The following is a 20,964-nucleotide window of genomic DNA, read 5'->3' as shown; positions in this document are numbered from 1 at the left end:
ACCTTATGAGGCAATTCATTTCAAATTTAGGTAGTTCTAATTATTATTTTCCATATATCAAGCCTAAAGAAAGGCTGTCTCTTTGCACCTTCTACCTGTTGCTCCAAGTTTTATACTGAGGACCAAGCACAAATTTAATCATTCTTATATCAGAACCCTTCAAATATTTGAAATCAGTTATCATGTCCCTTCTCACCACAAATCTTTATTCTTTCCAGATTAAACATCCCTCACTCCTTTGACTGGAGAACTAAACATGGTTTCTAGCTTCCTTAGTATTCTTGTTGCTTTCCTTCAGATAAGCTCCAATCTGTCAATGCCCAACCTAAACTGTACCATAGAAATGAATACTATTCCAGATGTAGTCTGACCATGTAAGTATTAATTACTAATTCTGAACCCTGTGCCTCTTTTTTTGGTTTGGACTTGTGATTATATTGGCAAGAAAAATTTCCAGGGAGGAAACTTCCTCTATCAATATAGACTAGCAATTGCTTTGCCTCTTATAGTCTTAAGGTTGACTGGAAGCTATGACTAGCCTAGGATCACACAGCTACCGGACTCAAATCTAGATCTTCCTAACTTAGAGGCCTACTCTCTGTTGTCTATTGATGGATAACCATTATAGAGTGAATTGGTGCTTCAAGTAAAGTTTAGTCTAGATTATATTCCTTCCAGCTCTGGGATTCTATGAATACCTTTGACAAATAGTCAGTCAACCTTTTCTTGAACACCTCTAGTGAAAAGGAACTTATTTCCTTAAGAGTCAGTCTGTTTCACTACTGGACAGTCCTAAGTATTTCTTATGCTGAGCCAAAAACCTATGTCCTTGAAATCTGTACTCTCTGGTCCTAGTTCTGTCTTCTGGAGTAACATAGATCAAATCTACTCTTTATTTCTATTGAAAGTCTGGCAAATATTTGAAAACAATTATGCTCTACTGAGCCTCTCCTGGTCTATGTTAAAGGTTATATAGACTTATCAGAGTTGGAAACAATCTCAGAGATGATCTAACCAATTGTATGATACCTAAGCAAGCATTCACCTTACTACATACCTAACACACTGGTCATTCAGGCTTTGCTTAGAGACTGCTAATGAGGGAAAATTAGTCAATTACTTAAGTAGTTCCTTCTGCTCTGGAGAGCTCCAATTGTGAAAAAATTATTCCTAAAACCCAATTGGCTTCTTTGCCAACTTCCACCCAATGGTTTTAAAGTTCTACCCTTTGGGATAGGTCAAGGGATTCCAAGTCCTCTTCCATGTCACAGTCCTTTAAATACTTCAGGATAGTCTTGAAGTTGAAACATCTTCAGTCTCAAGTCTGCCTCTAGCCTATCCAATCCAACTGATTCTCACCTAACATGATCTCTAGACACTTCATCACCCTGGTTGCTCTCTCTTGTATATTTGCCAGCTTATAAATTTACTTTTTAAAATATGACCTGCAGAACTGAACACAATATTCTAGCTATGGGTTTGACTAGGGTGGAGCAGAGCTGAATTATCACCTTTCTAGTCCTGTACATAGTATTCTGTCTCTTATAACATAAAGCAACCCAAGGCTGAATTTTTTATGGTTTTTGGCTACAATATCACAACATTGACTCAGAGTAGCTTATAGTTATTTAGTCTTACCATCCTTTACTTATGAAAAAGAATAAGTAAAAATATTAATTTAATTGGGATCTTTGACACATGGGGTCATGAAGAGTTGAACACTGAATAGGAACTGAAAAAGGATTGAATAATAACAACAAAACTGATAGAGCTTGGGACTGAAAGCTCTGAGTCAAAGCAACTCATAGATTTGCAATAAGTCTAAATAAATGAGGGCCAAATCACATTAAAAAATAGGTTAAAATTTCTTTGCTAATTAGTTTCAGGATTAGGCCTCTGAATTGTTGCTGAACTTTTAATTTGAGCAATAAAGGGAGACCCAATCTCAAAATAAATGAATTGTATCTAAAGCATCTTCCAATCAACCAGTCAAACAACGTTGTCCAAAAAAAAAAGGAATTTAATTTGATCTGATATAACCTATTCTTAAAGAAGTCACATTGGTTCTTCATGATCACCGCTTCCTTTTTGAAATGATCAGTAGCCCTTTGATAATATGTTCTAGAATTTTCTGGAAATTGAAATTAAATTCACTGGCTTAAAATTTGCAAGGTTTTTGTGGGGGGAGAGGAAGACGGGTGGGGGAACTAGTCATCTAGTCTAGACAACAAGATGGTGTGTTGGAGGTAACATTGGGGAAAATATTTGTTCTTCTCCAGTTCAACAATATCTCTTCCATTCTCTAGTCTATTATGGATCAATGATGGTGAATCAGCAATGCATCTGATTGCCCTTTTAATACTGGAGAATAAATTTCCTTTGTGTCTTCATCTAGTCTTTATGACAAAAGGGCAGCTTTATAAGATTCTTTATAAGATTCTTTTATCTCATTATCTGCCCCCCCACTTTAATTTATTCCTCTTTCTAACTTTCCTATTTCTGCTGACAGTATCACCATCCTGCCAGTCATCCACTATGAAGTTATTTTTTACTTTTTACTTCTGGATTTTCACATATATAATCTATTGCCAAATCAGTCTAACATTCTCAACATCTTGTATCTATCTTCTTTTCTCCTCTCTCAAATGTATTCTCCACAAAGTAGCCAAATTGATACCTCTAAGGCACAGGTTTGACTGTGTCATTCCCCTCTCAAGGAACTACAATGGCTCCCTATTGTCGCTGGAAAAAGACAATCTTCCTTTGGGGGGTACTTTAAGCCATGACTGACTCCAGCTTGTCTTTCCAAGCTCGTTACACAAGAGTCCTTTATGGACCCTATATATCAGTCCAAGTGGATTATTTAATATTGCCTGTATATAACTACCACTTCTGGACTGTGCCTTTGCACAGGTTGTCTCTCACACCACCTGAAATGCACTCTTCCATCTCTTAGAATCCCTAGCTTCTTTCAAAGTTCAGAAATTTTTTTGCTACTACCTATAGGAAGCCTCTCTTGATATGTTTGCTAATTCTTTCTTCCCTCAAATGATCACATATGGATATGTGCTATCTTCTCATTACAATATAAAGTCCTTAAGGATGGATACTGCTTTTCTTTTTGATTTTATCTCCAGTGCTTTGTAGTACTGTAATTTTTAAATATTTATTAGAATAAGTCACCTTACTAATATCGGATACTTATTTTAGATACCAATTCTCTATTAACCAATTTAATATTGTCTTTTACAGTCCAAAGAGCAATTTTCTTGCAGACAAAACAAATGCACAGTAATAGTTCAGCTGCTCTACCTAATGTCCCCATGTACTCAGAACAGTGATTTAATTCCTCTTGGATTCCAACCATCCCTTTGTTGTTCTTAATTTTCCTTCTAGCCTTTGCTCATTCTGAACTTTCAACCACCCCCCACTACTATTCTAAACTTTTGTATTTAATCATCTATAACCTATCTTTGCTTCCAACTGTGCTTTTTTTAGGGATCCATTTGGTCACTTAATTCTCTGTGCAAAAACATCTGTCTCTTTAGAGAACTTTCTCTTTTCCTCCATTTCTATGTCATGAGAATATCATTCTTGAAAGTTGCCCATCTCTTCTGGGCTAACTTGTCCTTTACAATTTCAGTCCATAAAATTCATAACTGTTCTTATCCTGACCCATTTGAAATCTCCTTTCCTCAAATTTTAAATTCATTTCAAGGTATGTTCAATTTTCTCCTTTTCTATCACAAACTTTTAGGTGGAATGGTCACTCTTTTCTAAGGTTTATATTAATTTCATTTCTATAATGTGTTATCAATGGTGAGAATCAGATCCAGAATAGAGTTTTTCTATGTTGATTTCTTCACCTTTTGAAGGATGAAGGTCAGTGACCACTAAGGCCAAGAAAAGAAATTATAAAATACTCCCCTTTTGACATAGTGAGAGAACTCCAGCAAATATCCAGATAATTGATATCCAGATAATTGAAGTTTTCTATTACTCTAGAATACTCTGCCAATCCTGTGATTTCTTTCTTTAACTTTTTCATCTAGTTCCTCTTTCTGTTTAGGGTGTCTTGTATGTTCTGAAGACAATTTAGCTTGTTTCTGTTTCTCTTGATGTTTACTAAATGTTTTCCACCATGCTTCTCCCTGGGGGTGTCAAGATTTTCCTCACTAGATTTTTCCCCTTGAGATCAGGGACTGGCTTTTTTGCCTTTTTTTTTTTAAAAAAAACCTTTTCAAAGTTTACTACCTTTCCTCAATTTTTTTTCTCTAGTATTTCTAATACTGTTAAAAGAGTGATAATAATGGATTTCCTTGCTTTACTTTTGATCTTAAGGGAAAAGTCATTTAATATAATGATTTCTAGAGTTTTTAATAAAAATCTGATTATATTTTGCCAAAATCCTTTCAAGCATCTATTGACACCATAGTTTTAAAAAACTATTTCTACTGTTAAGATGGTTTATTGTATTTCTAGTCTTCCTTTTGTTGAACCAATCTACATTCCTTGTATAAACCTTCATACAACCCTGGTCATAATATATAACCTTTATAATATGTGGTTCCAGCTTATGTGATACTTTAAAATTTTTGCAACAAGTGAGCAGAACTAGAATACTGTACATAGTAACAATGATATTATAAGAATGATCAGTTATGAAAAATTTAGCATCTCTGATCAATACAGTGATCCATAACTATTCCAGAGGAATTATGATGAAAAATGCCATCTACCTCCAGAGAGAGAAATGATGAATTCTCAGCCCAGATTGAAATATATTTTTGACTTTATCTTTCTTGATTTTTGTTTTTGTTTTGTAACATAGCTAATGTAGAAATATGTTTTGTATGACTTCACATGTATAATGGGTATCATATTTTATGCCTGTCTAATGAGTAGGAGAGGTTTAAGAAAGGATTTGGGATTAAAAAAAAAACCTTTGAGATCCAGAATTTTCATTTGTCTTCCTATCTAATAGTTTTATTTCTTTACCCTTAATCCTAATTTCTCATACACAAAATGATTAATGTGCAAACATGTAAAGAGGGAAAAGCTGCTTATATCACAACAGTTTTATACATTTATGAAATGCAATCACTTTATCCACCTCAATAGTTCAAAAAGCATTAAGCATGAAAGGAACAATAGACTACCACCCTATCTATAACTGATTAATTATAAAATGAGAAGAACAATAATAATACTGAAATGTATATAGCTCTTCAGGGTTTATAAAAACACTTTACACCTGAGGCACAAAAGAACCCTTTGATCTCTACTTTATTTGATTTGTTTTTCCTACTATGTGTATACTATGAGATATTTAGTTTTTCCAATATATAAGTTAATTTAGAAACCATAATATGAATAATCATATTTTATCTCATAGATATTCCTAAGATTTGATATGATTGGATCTAAGATTAGAATACAGTTCTGGTAAGGTATATCTTATTCTAAAGAAATGGGATGGGTAATAATGGAGGTTCATCTGGGTGACAAGAAGAACACTATAAATTAAGAAGATATATTTTTATGTGGAAATCTGAGAATCAGTAAAGTTTAGTATGGCAAAGAGCATTTTGTTAAAGAACAAAGAAAGAAGGACTTCTTGTGCCAACACAACAGAATGAGAAAGGAACTCCCTGAAGTCTTCCCAAATTCCCCTCCAAACAATCTTGGAAAAGTGCCTCAGAGAAGTCACATGTCTCCAGAGAAAATTACAAACCACCTGCCCCTTAACTCTTCAATCCATTCGCTACAGAGCTGCCAAAGTGATATTCCTAAAACACAGATCAGAACATGTCACTCCCCTACTCAATAAATTCCATTGGCTCCAGGATCAAATATAATTACTCTGACATTTAAAGTCTTTACAACTGGCTCCAACCTAGCTGTCTAGCCTTATTATATATTACTCACTTTCAAGTACTCCTTGATCCCACCAAATTGACTTTCTTCCTGCTCCTCGCACACACAACATACCATTTCCCATCTCCATACCTTTGTATAAGCTGTCTCCCATGAATTCCTCACCTCTGCCTCTTAGAATGCCTAGTTTCCTTCAAAGTTTTGTTCAAACTTTACCTCTTAAAAGAGGCTTTTCCTGACTCCCCTGACTCAGCTACTAGGGTACCTCCCTTTCAAAACTACCTGGTATTTAGTTTATATATATATATATATATATTACCCTTTGACTCAGGAATACCAGTACTAGGTCTATATTCAAAAGAAATCATTTAAAAAGTGAGAAAAGTTCCATTTGTTCAAAAATATTTATAGTAATTCTTTTTTGTAAAGGCAAAGAATTGGAAATTGAGGTGATGCCCATCAATTGGTGAATGGCTGAACAAGTTATGGTATATAAACATTATGAAGTAGAATTATTTTATAAGAAATCATGAATGGTCAGACTTTAGAGAATCATGGAAAGAATTACATGAACTCATGTTGAGTGAAGGAAGCAGAATGAAGAGAACATTGTACACATTAACAACAACATTATGAGTTGATCAGCTATGATAGATGCAGTTCCTCTCAGCAGTTCAGAGATCTAGGACAACCCTGGGAGACCTGTTATGGTAACTTTATCCACATCCAGAGGAAAACAAAACAACAAACAACCAAAAAAAACTCAACACAGAAACTGAACGGATACTATGTCCATTTTTAAAAATTTCTCTTATGTTTTTCCTTCCTATCCCATAGTTTTCTTTCTTTACCTGCAATCCTAATTCCCCATACAAAAATGATTAATGTGGTAAACATGTTAAATACAAATGAACATGTACAATTTTTACTAGACTATTTGTCACTGAGGAGAGGAGGGTGGTAGAAAAAGGTGTGACATATATATGCAATTTATTCTACTCAAGTAAAGTAAATAAATGTTGGAAAACTTTCAGAACATGTAATTGGAAAAATAAAACATCAAAACAAAAAAAAGAAAAATGTGGAATTCAAAAATATGTAAAAGGATTAATGCTTTTAATGTAATTGGAAAATAAATTAAAAAAAGAAATTCTAATTCTTTGACTCTGAAACTCTGGGTTCCACAGCCTTAGATAAGATCTGTCCTTACTAAAACAAGTCTTTCCTACTAAAATGGGGAGTTAAGGACAAAAGAAGTTTTACCTGCAGTTATCAAATTTTTATCCCAAATGTATTTTTTTAAAAAATCTTAAGACTTGATGTCACCCAAGACCTTGGAAAAGATGCTTCTAAGGTATAACAATTTCAAAGTAAATCCTTTTGTATCAATATATTAACCTAGTTTTAAAAGCAATGTAATACCACTTTTCAAGTAAGACATAAAATTTAGGACTTGTCTGATTACTCTGGAAAACCAAACCTGAAACCTAACTAAATTTTTGTCTTCCTAAACTCCTCTGTGGTTTAACTAGATTGAGCAACTTTTCTACTTCCTGTATTATAATCAGTCATGTATAGTTGCTGTGCGGATGTTAACTAGCTGTCACATGTTTTGCCACAGAAACCGTTATATCAGGATAAGATAAAGTATCATATGTGGGCATTTAAACAAAGAATGTTCAGTTATTAAACATTAGCTATCATAGATCAAGTATCCGCATTCACAAATCTTCCCTTCCTACCTTACACTCCTCCCTAGGCCCTACTCCTTCAAAGTACAAAATCTTCTGCTATCCTACTCACTATATTTTCTTCTATCCCCTCCTGTTGTTAACAAATTCCCCTTTGCTCTTATATCTCTTTGCTTAAGTCTTGAGGGGGCAGGGCAGTAAAGGACCTGCTCCAAGTCTTCCCATATCCTAAGCCTAAGCATATCAAAGGTACTTAAGAAGCCTTTACTTTCCAGAACTCAGGGATTGGGAGCTTAATGTCTGCTCCAAAGGTGGAGTATCTTCTGGGTGTGCTTCATCCTACTGTTAAATGGCCCTGAATTCTGAATTTAGTCCAGGTTTCAAGTATCCATCATCATGTTATTCTCTCTCTCTGCCCTCAGGGTCTCAAAATTATAAACATCCTAGGCCTCTGGGGGCCCTAAATAGTCAAAGAACCCTTAATGACTCTGTATTCAGACATCAAAAGTGGTTTATCCATTGGACCTCTGATCAACTAGTAAGGATTTTTCCACATGCTGTGGTGGCCAAATTCTCAGGTACTACATTTTTCATCCTAGAGATTCAGGTAGAGTAAATGACTTCGGAAGTGAAAATCCTCTCCCTATTTTATGTATCCCTTTATGCTCATCCTTAATTATCTCAGTCTTCTTCAAAAGTCTTCATCTTCTTTGACTCTCCCATTCTACTGTATCTTCTAAAACTTCCACCCTATTGTTAATTCCCCTTAATCCTGGATTTCTTGACTTTCTCCAGAAGACAATGTATCTCTGGTTTCCCTCTTTAGTCCTGGATACTCCTTCTCTAATAAATTCCAAAAAATTGGGTCAAGAGGAAGAGCAAACTGATCATTGGACACCATCATTTGACAACCTCTCCTCCATTGAGGATCACTCCATCTACTTCATTTCACTCTAGAATGTAGCTAAGAGGCACAGCACCAATAATACATGAGTTCAAATATTGCCTCAGGACATTTTCTGGCTCCATGATCCTAGAATACCATACACACACACACACACACACACACACACACACACACACACACAGCCCTGGACTACAATGACCTACTAGTGGGTCTGTCTGCCTCAAATCTTTCTCCACTCCAATTTTCCTAAAATAAAGGTCTGACAATGCCATCACCCACCCCTCCTCAATAATTCCATTAGTTTCCTATTGTTTCCAAGATCAGATACAAAATATTCTGTTTGGCATTAAAAGTCCTTTATAACCTATTTCTCCTATTTTCCTTACATTACACTCTCCAATATGTACTCTTAAATCCAGTGGTATTTAGCTCCTGACCGTTCCACCAAAAAAACACCACTCTATCTGGGCAATTTCCTTGGCTACCTCGCCCCCCACCTGAAAAGCTCTCCCTCCTCTGTTTTAACTACTGACCTCTCTGGCTTCATTTAAGTCCCAACTAAGATCCCACCTTTTAGAGGAATCCTTCCCCAACTCCTCTTAATTCTAGTGCCCTCCTCCTGTTAACTATTTCTTATTTCTCCTGTTTATCGTTTAATTTGTATATCTATCTGTATGTTGTCTACCCAAATAGATTGAAAACTCCTTGAGGGTAGAGACTGTCTTTTGTCACTTTGTATCCCTACAACTTAGTACAGTGAATAGCACATAATAAGTGCATAATAAATGTTTATTAACTGGTTGATTATGATCTGCATTACAGACGAAATGATACTACTCTGAAGTATAGAAGTAGTAGTGTTCCATGTCAATTTAAATATCTCAGAATTGCTCATTTTTCTGTACTACAAATCTTTAGGAGTCTGTGTGTGTATTATGCATATGTATATACTAAATTAAGATTATAAAATATGGTTTAGCTTTTCTTGGAATCAAAGAAACTTTAAGCATGTGATACAGCTGATCTTTGGCTATGCTCTTCATTTGTATTAAATGTTTCAGTGTTCATTCTTCTCGGCCAGTTCTCCAACTTCTTTATTCATATAGCTAATTCCAGAACTCACATGATGCAAAAGTTAAATCAAATAGTTCTTACTTCTTATTACAATGAAAATGCTGATCATGAAAACTGAGCAGAAAGTTTGATTTGGAAGGAATCAAAGTTCAGTAGATTTTACTGTCTGAAGTCAGACCTTGGCTAAATTGCTCAAAATAAGTGAGAAACTTGCATTCTACATTGTATTAATGGTCTTGTATTGCCTAACTTTCTCCTTAAAGACTTGAAGCCTGTCTCCCTTTGAAGACACTACCTTGTGAAACTTAAAAGCTATAGAAACTAATTTAGTAATGAAATCTTCTTAGATTTCTATCAGAAATAAAGTTTTTTCACTAGCATTATGAACACTTCAGTATTATTCAGTCATGTCCAACTCTTCATGACACTCATCTGGGATTTTATTGGCAAAGATACTGGAGTGGTTTGCCATTTCCTTTTCCAGATCATTTTACAGATGAAGAAACTGAGGCAAAGAAGGTTAAGTGACTTGCCCACAGTCACACAGCTATTTAAGTATCTGAGGCCAGATTTAAACTCAGGAAGATGCCCAGCACTCTATTCACTGTGCCATCTAGCTTCCCCATTATGGGCTCAGTCACAAGCTATAAACAATGCTATTTGTCCAAATTATTCACCCCTGCAGCTGGTATGCTGCTACAATAATAACTAAATTGTGGCACTAACTTATTAAAGCACCTGCCTTTCCTTTCTTTTAAATGCTAAATTACAAAGTATAAAATTTACATATACTCCTTTATGCTGTTTTCCTTAACTTTTCAATGACTATAACTTGTTGATTATTTGTTTGTGAAATTGTTTGCTATGTGAAACAAAATTTGTAAAAAAATATTTACTTAGTTGGTTTCTTTTCTCTTTAAAATCCTCCATGGCTATCATTGTTATGTAATTCAAGGCAATTTATTAATGTGGTTAGCTTCTATTGAGAACCATACTATAAAATGAAATTTCTAGTCATATAGATTAAAAAGGAAAATGAAATTCAAACTAGTCAGAAGAACTGAAACAGCTGTGATCCAGTAGCAACTCTAGTATCATCCAAGTATGCCTGGTCAAAGACAGGTTTACATGGTGTTTGAGGGAGTATCCAACTTTGAGTGTAATTGTTCTTCCTATTCTAAAGGTACTTGGTTTTATCATTTTAGAAGTAGTTAGTTAAAAGTGATCAAAGCATAATTTTCATCAGTTATTAAGCTGCTTCTTTGTTGAATAGAATAATAGCAAGAGTCTCTTGGGAAGACATTTCCCTCAATATTGATATTGCTAAAGGTGAATGCAACAGAACTGGTCAACTGTAAATTTTTAAAAGATTACAAGTAAGTCCCAATTCACTCACCTGGAATGTGTCTACCACTCGATGAAGGAACTCAATGACAAAAAGGGGTGGCACCTCTGTCTGGATCACAGCCACAAAAAAGATCTTGTGGCGATAAACACTTAAGAGATAGTGATGAGGAGTAGGAATCACAGGAGGCACATTTTCTGCCTCAGTAGCTCTCTCCTGGGCCTCAAAAAAGTAATCACAAACAGAACGACTAACCACACTTTTCCAGTGCTTCTCGAGAAAAATATCCCCAGAGGAGTTGATCAAGAACAGGCTGTGAATCATGATGAGAGAAGGAAAGTCTTTTTTCTGTATAAATGACTCAGGGACTTGATTCAACTCTGGAAAACAAAATGAGTTAAGTAAGAGAGTGATGCTTTATCTGTCTGGAATACCCACCCTCTCCTTTTTAACACTATCCAAATAATGCCTATCCATCAAAAATCATGAGACATTCCAACCTCTCAATAATACTAATAGCTACTTTCATTTTTTTAAACAATTATTTGTGTGGTTTCTGGTAGTAATTGATTATAAATCATCTTGCATAGTATCTCTTCTATTATACTGAATTATCATTTCAATCTTTTATTATTTCATTTTGAATGCACTTACTTATTGACTCCCAAAAGAATGTAAATTATTTACGGGGAAGTACTCTGCCTTACGTTTGCCTGTACTCCTTATTTAACAAATATAGGTTCCCAAAAGTTTTAGTGTAATGTTTTAAACATTGATCATTTAAAAACTAATTGAAGCTTTAAGCTCTAATAACTTTTAAACACTGCACTAAGGCTTTTGCAACACCTTGTATTAGGAGCTGACTGTAAAAAATACATTGTACTAGGTATGAGAAAGCTACAAAGTTTTGATAAAACAAGTAGCCACTTATCCTGAAAAAGTTTTGTACTCTTACCTTGATTCACAAGGTACATTTAGTTCATAATCATAGATTGTAAAGCTTAAAAATTCAAGATGACCTAATCTCTTTGTTTTACAGCTATGTAAACTGAGTCCCACTAAGGATAAGTAATTTGCCCCAGGTTCAACGAGTAAAAACTGGAATCTGGTTTTAACATCAAGTTCTGTTATTTCCACTACACTCCTGTAGTCTAGTCTGTCACAAAATGCAGCTTTAACCCATTCAAGCTCAACGCTGTATAGACACCCTGTCTAGCTGCCTTAGGTCAATAGTTTATTTTACCAAGTTGACCATACTCTACACAAAAATTAACTTTCTGAGGTTTAGCAGTTCAGACTTTTACTGCCACAGCAACATCCCTTTATCTCTGAGAGAGAAAGAGGGAGGATAGAAAGAGAGAGAAAGGAAAAAAAGAGAAAGGGAGAGAGAATGAGGGGGGAGGGAAGGAGGGGGAGAGGAAAAGAAAGAGGGAGACAGAAAGGGACTGGGAAAGAGGGAAAGAGAGCTAGTTTTCAATATGGCTGAGCAGGGGCAGGGGTGAGTTCTACTTAAAACTGTTACAAAGCTCCTCAATGGCTCAGCTCCCCAAAGTTACAAAGGAAAAGGAGGAGAGTGAGAACCTCAGCAAGTGATAGGAATGGAGGGAGGAGGTGGCAAGGGAGTAAGGGATGGAGGGATGAAAGGATGGAGGGATGAGGGAGGGATGGAGGGATGGAGGATGGAGGGATGAGGTTTGGAAGGATGAAGGGATGGAAGGATGGAGGGATGGAAGTTTGGAGGGATGGAGGATGGAGGGATGGGGGAAATGGAGGAATGGAGGATGGAGGGATGGGGAATGGAGGGATGGAGGATGGAGGGATGGAGGATGGAGGATGGAGGATGGAGGGATGGGGGAATGGAGGATGGAGGATGGAGAATGGAGGATGCAGGGATGGGGGAATGGAGGATGGAGGGATGGAGGATGGAGGATGCAGGGATGGGGGAATGGAGGATGGAGGGATGGAGGATGGAGGATGGAGGATGGAAGGATGGGGGAATGGAGGATGGAGGGATGGGGGATGGAGGATGGAAGGATGGGGGAATGGAGGATGGAGGGATGGGGGAATGGATGGATGGAGGATGGAGGGAGGTGGATGGGTGGTTGGGTGGCGGGGTTTGGAGACAGTGGACGATGCCAGACCCGGTCATTCCACACGCGGTGGGCCCGGCTGACACGGCAGGAGGGGATGGATGGGGGAGGAGGGAGGGGCTGGGCGGAGGACCGGAGGACGGGCCTTCCCAGGTTCCATCGGCCCGCTGCCATGGGCAACGAAGCTTGCCACCCCCCTTCCCTGCCCGCAGGCTCCCCCACCCCCGCCCCCGCCAGCTCCGGGCAGGCTCCCGAGCCCCCGGCCCGGCTTCGCCTTGGCGCGGAGCTCCCCTCCCCACCCCCTCCCCGCACGTCGCCCTCCGGAGGGTCGGCTCTTCGGAAGCCGGGCACGACCCTGGCTCTCTCCGTCGCCCCCGGGAACGCGCCGCTTCCCCTCCGAGCCCCGCCCGGGGCCTCCCCGGACCCTCGGTCCCCGGCGGACGAGAGGTGGTCGCGCCCGCCCCCGGCCCGGCCCGGCCCGGCCCCCGCGCAAACCCAAGGCCCCCTCACCCGGCTCCGGCCGCCCCGCTCCGCCGCGCTCGCGAAGCCCCGCCCCCCGCCCGTCATCGCGCCCCGCCCTCCCCTGCGCTCATTGGCCCAGGCGGCCGCCCCCGCGCTCCGCCCTCAGAGCAGCGAGAGGGAGGGAGTCGCTGATTGGGTCTGTCATTCTTCTCCTCCTCCGCCCTCTGGCTGGCCCCGCCCTGAGGAGCCTCCTCCAGGGCCTGCGGGCTCCGAGCTGGGTGATGGGTTGCGTTGGTGCCACCTGTGATTGGGGCTGCCCAGTCGCTCGGGCCTCTGATTGGCCGGGCGGAGAGGGCGGCTGGGCGGAGCCCGGCGCTCTGGGGCAGGTCTGCGGGAGGGTGCCCTATTTTCAGCATCCTGGGCAGCTGAGTGTCGCAGCTTCCCGCATGGAAACCGGGGCAGGACGAGATGCCAGCTTTGAAGCAAGTCCATCCTATGCACAATGTGCGCAGGGAAACAATTTATTTGATCAGCATGGGGGATGGACCTACAGCCAAGAACCCGGGGTTCGAATTCTGACCACCACATATTACTTGTATGACCTTGAGCAAGTCTAAGCATCTCAGCTTCCCTGTCTAGAAAATGAGGTGGTTTTAGACTAGATGATTCCTAGGGTCCCTACCGGCTCTAAATCCCATGCATGATTTTAAATGTTTAGCGATTGGCAGATCTGATTTCCAAAACCATTCTTTACAATTGACTGAGCTGTTTCACTCTTATGTAATGCTGATGCAGTGCCTAAAAAGACTAAACTAGATAACGCAGTGATACAACAAGGGGCTGTGGACTTGGCGTTTAGGAGAGCTCATTCCATCTCTGCCAATAACTGGTTGAGCGACCCTGGGCAAGTCACTTCCCTTTCTGGCTCTCAGTTACTAATAGGATGGTTTGTAAGAAAAACAAAGAGTTAAAAAGTAAAAGACACTGTCGGGAACAAGTCATGCCAGACTGACCTCATTTCCTTTTTTGACAAGGTAACTAGACTGGTAGGTCAAGGGAATGCTGTTAGGCATGATCCACCTGGATTGTGGTAATTCTGTTTGGTAAACATTACTGAATAGGAGGCACTGCAGTAGGAACTGGGGAGAAAAGGGCAAAAATGAAAGTCTTTTGCTCACAGATTTTTACCTTCTTCTTGGGGCATAGGACATGTGCAGAGATGAATATAATAAAAGATAGGAAGTGAAGATAGGGAAGACAAAGGTACGGAAAAGTCTGAAAAGAACTAGGTTGCTTGACAAAATCCCTCAAAGTTATACTTTTGAACAATCTGTAGAGATCAAAACTAAAAGAAATTATATGTTAGGTGAACTCAGGACTGGTTGAACAGTGTAATCATTAACGCAAGCAACTCTGTCAAGTTAGAAGGAAATCTACAGAGGAAGAAGCATCCCAGAGATCTTGGTCCTATGACACTCAACATTTTCTTTTTATTAATTGCTTTCTTGAAACCATAGATGGCACTTTTTGGGCCAAATTTGCCAATGTTTAAGCTGAGAGAAATAGCTAATATAATAGGTGACAGAGTCAGTATCTAGAGACCTAAACAACACAAGATCAAATCTACTTTTTCTTCTATACTGCAAGAATCTGTAATTTCTTTGTTATTTATATTCCCTCCATGATGCAGCTCTTGTGTAAATTAGTAGGTAGTCTTTGAGAGATGTTGTGTCCCTAAAATTTATTGCTCTATAGCCAACCTTTCTAAAAGTCACTATACTGAATTTATTTTCTATTTTTCTTTATTATTAATATTCATTTTTAGAATATTAAGTTCCAAACTCTCTCTCCCTCTTACTTGCCCCCACCTATTGAGAAGGCTTAAACTGAATATACAATCATGCTTCAAATATAACTTAATGATGAAGTATGACTCTTGGGCCTTTACCCCAAATATCAATGAAATAAGATCCAACATATACAAAAATAATCATAACAGTTCTTTTTTAAGAGAAAAGAACTGGAAACTAAAGGTGTCCCCATCAAAGGGTTAATAGCTGAATAAAATATGGTATATGAATGCAATAGAATATACTACCATGAAGAAAGGAAAAGTTCCAGAGAAACCTGAGAAGACTTGAATAACCTCATGAAGGGTGAAATGAACAGAAACAGGAGAACAATTTACACGACGACTGCAATATCATTAAGGAAAACAACTGTGAAAAACTTAAGAAGCTGGATCAACACAATGGCCACCAACATTTTTGGAGGACTGATGATAAGGCATATTATCCACCTCCTGAGAGATGCGAAGGATCCAAAATACAAAATAAGACATAAATTTCCAGTCAGAGACAACGTGGAAATACAGTTTGCTTAAGCAAAAAGAACAACAAAAACCTGTGTATTTGTTTCAGAGTTTTTTGTTTTTATTTTTAAATTGGAGATAGAGGAGTAAGAGGAGAGAATTAGAGATAAGTTAGCAAAAAAAATAAGTCAATAAAAATTTATTAGGCACCTACTGTGTGTCAGACACTGTACAAAGTATTGAAGATGAAAGAAAAGGCAAAAGATAGCCTCTGCTCTCAAGAAGCTCACAGTTTAAAGGGAAAACCAGCAAGCAAGCTAGATACAGGACAAATTAGAAATTATCAACAGAGGGAAGTCATTAGAATTAAGAAAGGAAATTATTGTTTGTTCTTCATTCTCAATGAGAATCAATGAAAGTGCTATCTTGACTTGTAAGTGAATCAGATTTAAGTGAGGCAGAGTTGTGCAAAGTCATGTCTTTCTCTCCACCAGAATTATGAGAATCTAGAGATAAGACAAAAGTCAAGATGACTGACAATGACCCAGTATGCAAAGGGTGACCTTGGCAATTTTCTTGAAGAAAGGGAAAAAAATTAAAAATCTGTGTTGGAAACTTTAAAAAAAAAAACAGAAGAGGGGTAGCTAGATGGCACAGTGGATAGAGCACAGGCCCTGGAGTCAGAAGTACCTGAATGCAAATCCGGTCTCAGACTCTTAATAATTACTTAGCTGTGTGGCCTTGGGCAAGCCACTTAGCCCCATTTGCCTTGCAAAAACCTAAAAAAAAAAATCCAGAAGAATAAGGAAAAGAATGCTAGAATTACAGACAAGAACAATTTTGTGAAAGTTATGTGTTGAGTTTATATATTACATATAATTTACATTATATATTTACATATATTGTTTTGTTTTTGCAAGGCAATGGGGTTAAGTGACTTGTCCAAGGTCACACTGCTAAGTAATTATTAAGTGTCTGAGGCTGGATTTGAACTCAAGTCTTCTGACCTCAGGGCCAGTGCTCTATCCACTGTGCCATCTAGCTGCCCCAAATTTATTATATATTTTAAAAGAAAAGCAAGCTGTATATAAAAGGTTTACAATTTCATGTACAATCCTTTTTTCTGATCTATTACATACAAGAAAATGCTAATTTTATTTGATATTTCTTAATTTCATAATTTTTTTTAAATTCTATAAAAATCAGGTACATTAGTCCTCAATCTGCAAACATACAGTCAATCGATCTCTGAAAGCCTTCCCATCTTGATAGGACATGTCTAAGCATTGGGCACAATTTTCAAGAAGTCAAAAAAAAAAATTAAGTGGGGCAGCTAGATGGCGCTGTGGATAGAGCACCACCCCTGAAGTTAAGACCTGAGTTCAAATTTGATCTCAGACACTTGATACTTACTAGCTATGTGACTCTGGGCAAATTACTTAATCCCAATTGCTAAGGCTTGTCTAAGATCAAGAGGTTTTTTTTTTTGGGGGGGGGGGGGGGGTGTGCAAAGAAGTCAAAGCAAAATTGTCTCATTTTTCAGTCGGTTCTCATGAAAAGTGACCATAAGTTTAGGTGTGGCTCCAAGAAGAGACTCCAGAGAAAGACCGAGCTAGACTCACAAAGAAAGAACTGCCAATGCCATGATGTTCATGTTTGTTTTGTACCAAGTCCAAACACTCCACCATGCCACCGCCCCTGATAAGAAGTAAATGCTATGACTCTCCCATTTTGGAAGCTGCCTGCCAAGTGACAGACATAAAGAAACTTATTGTTGTAGAGACTGCTCCTGACCTTTTTGGTTCAGTAATAAATATATATCTGATATTTTAATGCTGACCTCTACATCTCTGCTTGTGTAATAATAGTGTATTGAAGGTTACCCTGTGTGTGGCAGTGTCTTTAGTAAATAAAGTGGTGGGCTTGGAGTTAAGCTTTGGGTTCAAATACTGCCCCAAATGGTGATTTTGAAAACCTGAAAAAGTCATTTAATTTGGTGTATAGGGCAGCAGATGGCATCTTCCTGAGTTCAGATCTGGCCTAAAACACTTATAACCCCAGGTAAGTCACTTAACCCTAAGCTGGAGAGGGAAATGGCAAACCACTCTAGTATCTTTGCCAAGAAAACCCCAAATGTGGTCAGGAAGAGTTGGACATGACTGAAAACTATCTAACAACAAACAACAAAATAAAATGGTGATTATGGTATGTCTACCTCATGAAGTAGCCATGTGGCTCAAATAAAGTAATTCATGATGTGATTTATAAGCCTTCAGTGCTACATGCTTCAGTCAGCTCATGTGTGGCACAATCAAAAGAGCTACCCATTGCCCTGCAGATTATGTTTCCTAAAGAAAGGAGCTGTCTTGTTTCACTTTACTGGGACCTTGTGATTTCTGACATAACAACTTCTTACATAAGCATGTACATGTTAAGAAAGCCCAGACATTGTGGAAACTAGAATGGGGGCAGGTGAGTAGTTTTTCAAATTATTTGCTAAAGATGAAATTCTACTGCTAAAAAGCTTCTATGAAAAAAAAAGACTATGGCAATAGTCCAGGTATATGTTGATGAGGGTTAATACTAGAGTAACAACTGTACAAGTGGAGAAAAGGAAATTGTGCAAAAGAGATATTGTGAAACTAGAAATAAGATTTAGCAACATATTAGATATATGTAGTTGATGAAATGAGGAGCTGAGTGTGACACTGAGGTTGTGAGTATGGGCAACTGGGAGAAAGGATGATATCCTTGAAGGAAGTAATAAGGAAGTTAAAGAAGAAAGTAGATTTTATGGGGTAGCTAGGGGGCACAGTGGATAGAGCACCAGTCCTGGAGTCAGGAGGACCTGAATTCAAATTTGACCTCAGACACTTAGTAATTACCTAACTGTGTGACCTTGAGCAGGTCACTTAACCCCACTGCCTTGCAAAAAAAAACCCCAAAACAAAACCAAAAAAAAAAGAAAGTAGGTTTTAGGAGAAGATAATAAATTGAATTTGGGATACGTTGAATATGTGATGTCAACTAGATATCTAACTTGATCTATCCCAAAAGCAGTTGGTGATGCAGGATCTATCTCAGGAGAGACAAAGGTTGTATAATTAGACTTGGAAAAAAGGGGCAGCTAGGTGGCACAGTGGATAGAACATTGGCCCTGGAGGACCTGAGTTCAAATCCAGCCCCAGACATTTAATAATTACCTAGCTGTGTGACCTTGGGTAAGTCACTTAGCCCCATTGCTTTGAAAAAAACAACTAAAAATAATTAAATCTAGAAACATTTGTATGGTGATGACAATTGAATCTATAGAAGCTAATGACATCACCAAGATAGTGTAGATGGTCCTGAAACAGGACCTGTCCTGAAACAGATGAAGATCCAGCAAAGGAGACTGGAAAATGGCCATTTAAGAAAGGGGAAAGAGAACCAGGAGGGAGCAGTGTACTGAAAACCTAGAGAAGACATGTTCAGGAGGAAGTGGTGACCAGTGGTGTCAAAGGCTCTACAGAATGTGATCAAGAAGAATGAGATTAGGAAAAGGCCATTAGATTTGGCAAAAATAGATTGCTGGCAACTTTGGAGAGGATACTTTCAATGGAAAAAAGAAGGTTGAAATTCAGACTTCAGAGGGTTTAAAAGTAAGTGAAAAGAGGCAAAGAAAAGGACTTTCTTAAGGAATTTAGCAAAGGAGGGAAAACTTGCAGGGATGGTGAGAGAAAGTGGAGACTTTTGAACATTAGGGGAGACACTGGACTTTTTGTAGGTACCATGGAAGGAACCAGCAGATAGGGAAAGATTAAAAATTAAAAAGAGAGTAGGAATGGTAGTGGGGACAATCTCCTGGATTCTCAATGGGATGGGATCCAGAATGCATGTAGTGTATTAAATTGTCTTAGGGAGGAGGGTGGAAGAGAGAAAAAAATTGTAACTTAAATCTTACTTAAAAATGAATGTTAAAAAAAAGATACTTGTAAAAGGTTATCTCTACATCAGAGATAGGAATGAAAGAGGAAGTAGTAGGGGAAGATGTCTGAGTGATGTGAGATAAGGAAGAAGGAGAGTTCTCAACAAAAGGCTTCAAATTTTTTTTTTCCAATGAGGTGGGAGAGAAGGCAGGTTTAAAAGTGGAGTGGAAAAGGGATTCAATGGGAAGCTGGAGGAGGTACTAAAATATTTGAAAGAGCTGCTGTAGTGAGTGGCATAAAGAATCAGTTAGGGGTGCAGCTAGGTGGTGTAGTGGATAAAGCACTGGCCCTGGAGTCAGGAGTACCTGGGTTCAAATCCGGTCTCAGACACTTAATAATTACCTAGCTGTGTGGCCTTGGGCAAGCCACTTAACCCCATTTGCCTTGCAAAAAAACTAAAAAAAAAAGAAAGAAAAGAAAAAAAAGAATCAGTTAGGGATGTGTAAAAGAATGGCCTCACTGCAGGGAGAGTCCAGTTGAGATTATGTAATATAAAGTTGCAGTGGATCCAATCACAAATTCTCTTTTTTTTTTCTCTAGCTTTATTAAGCAGCACATGAATAAAGGTAAAGAAATCAGATAATGGGAATAATCCAGAGGATCTGTGATAGAACAGGGGATAAGTGATTAGAGCTGAGTTGGTTTACAAAGGAATTGGGAAAGCAGGAGGATGTTACCAGTGCAAGGTTGATGGCCTATAAGAAAACTGAGGGGTAAAGGGAATGGAGGTTACAATGATGACCAAAAAATAGAGTTAGAAGGTCATAGAGAAAGATGGAATGATAAGAGATTATTATCAAATAAAGGCATTTTGGTATTCATGAATATACACTTCTATGAATATAGAAGTAGAACAATTGTGGATTATAGCAAGATCAAGAATATATCGTATAAAGTAGAATGAAGTAGATCTTGGAAATGGAATAAACTGAGGAACTACGAAGTTAGACCATTTGAAGGAAAATTCAACATTTTATATATATATATATATATATATATATATATATATATATATATATATAATGTATATGTATACATGTTGAAATCCCTTAACATGAGAGTAGGAGTTGGGGAGGAAAGAAGGACTGTGATTTACAGACTGAACTCATTGAGGCAGGAAGGGGAATGTATTGAGGTATTAAGGTATTATTATCTATTGCTAATAGCTACCAGGATCACCATTGAGTGATAAATTTGTATACTATGGATCTCAAAGATGTTGTTGAGTGATGGTAACAA

The 20,964-nt window shown here is 38.2% G+C and overlaps 1 protein-coding gene across 2 annotated transcripts in view; it reads right to left on the bottom strand.

The window, feature by feature from the left end:
* Positions 1-13,518, bottom strand: part of LOC141504191 (AP-3 complex subunit mu-2) — a 38,871-nt gene extending 25,353 nt beyond the window's left edge. For both annotated transcript variants that reach the window (XM_074209019.1, XM_074209020.1), the window contains exons 1-2: positions 13,495-13,518; positions 10,946-11,274 (exon numbers count right to left, since the gene is read on the bottom strand). In XM_074209019.1, the coding sequence (XP_074065120.1) occupies positions 10,946-11,218 (273 nt within the window). In that variant the 5' untranslated portion in view covers positions 11,219-11,274; positions 13,495-13,518. The remainder of the gene's footprint in view (positions 1-10,945; positions 11,275-13,494) is intronic.
* Between the last annotated feature and the right edge of the window lie 7,446 nt (positions 13,519-20,964).

This window comes from Macrotis lagotis, chromosome 1 (assembly GCF_037893015.1).
Source record: "Macrotis lagotis isolate mMagLag1 chromosome 1, bilby.v1.9.chrom.fasta, whole genome shotgun sequence".
Classification (NCBI taxonomy): domain Eukaryota; kingdom Metazoa; phylum Chordata; class Mammalia; order Peramelemorphia; family Peramelidae; genus Macrotis; species Macrotis lagotis.
This window is presented reverse-complemented; position numbering and strand designations above follow the sequence as displayed.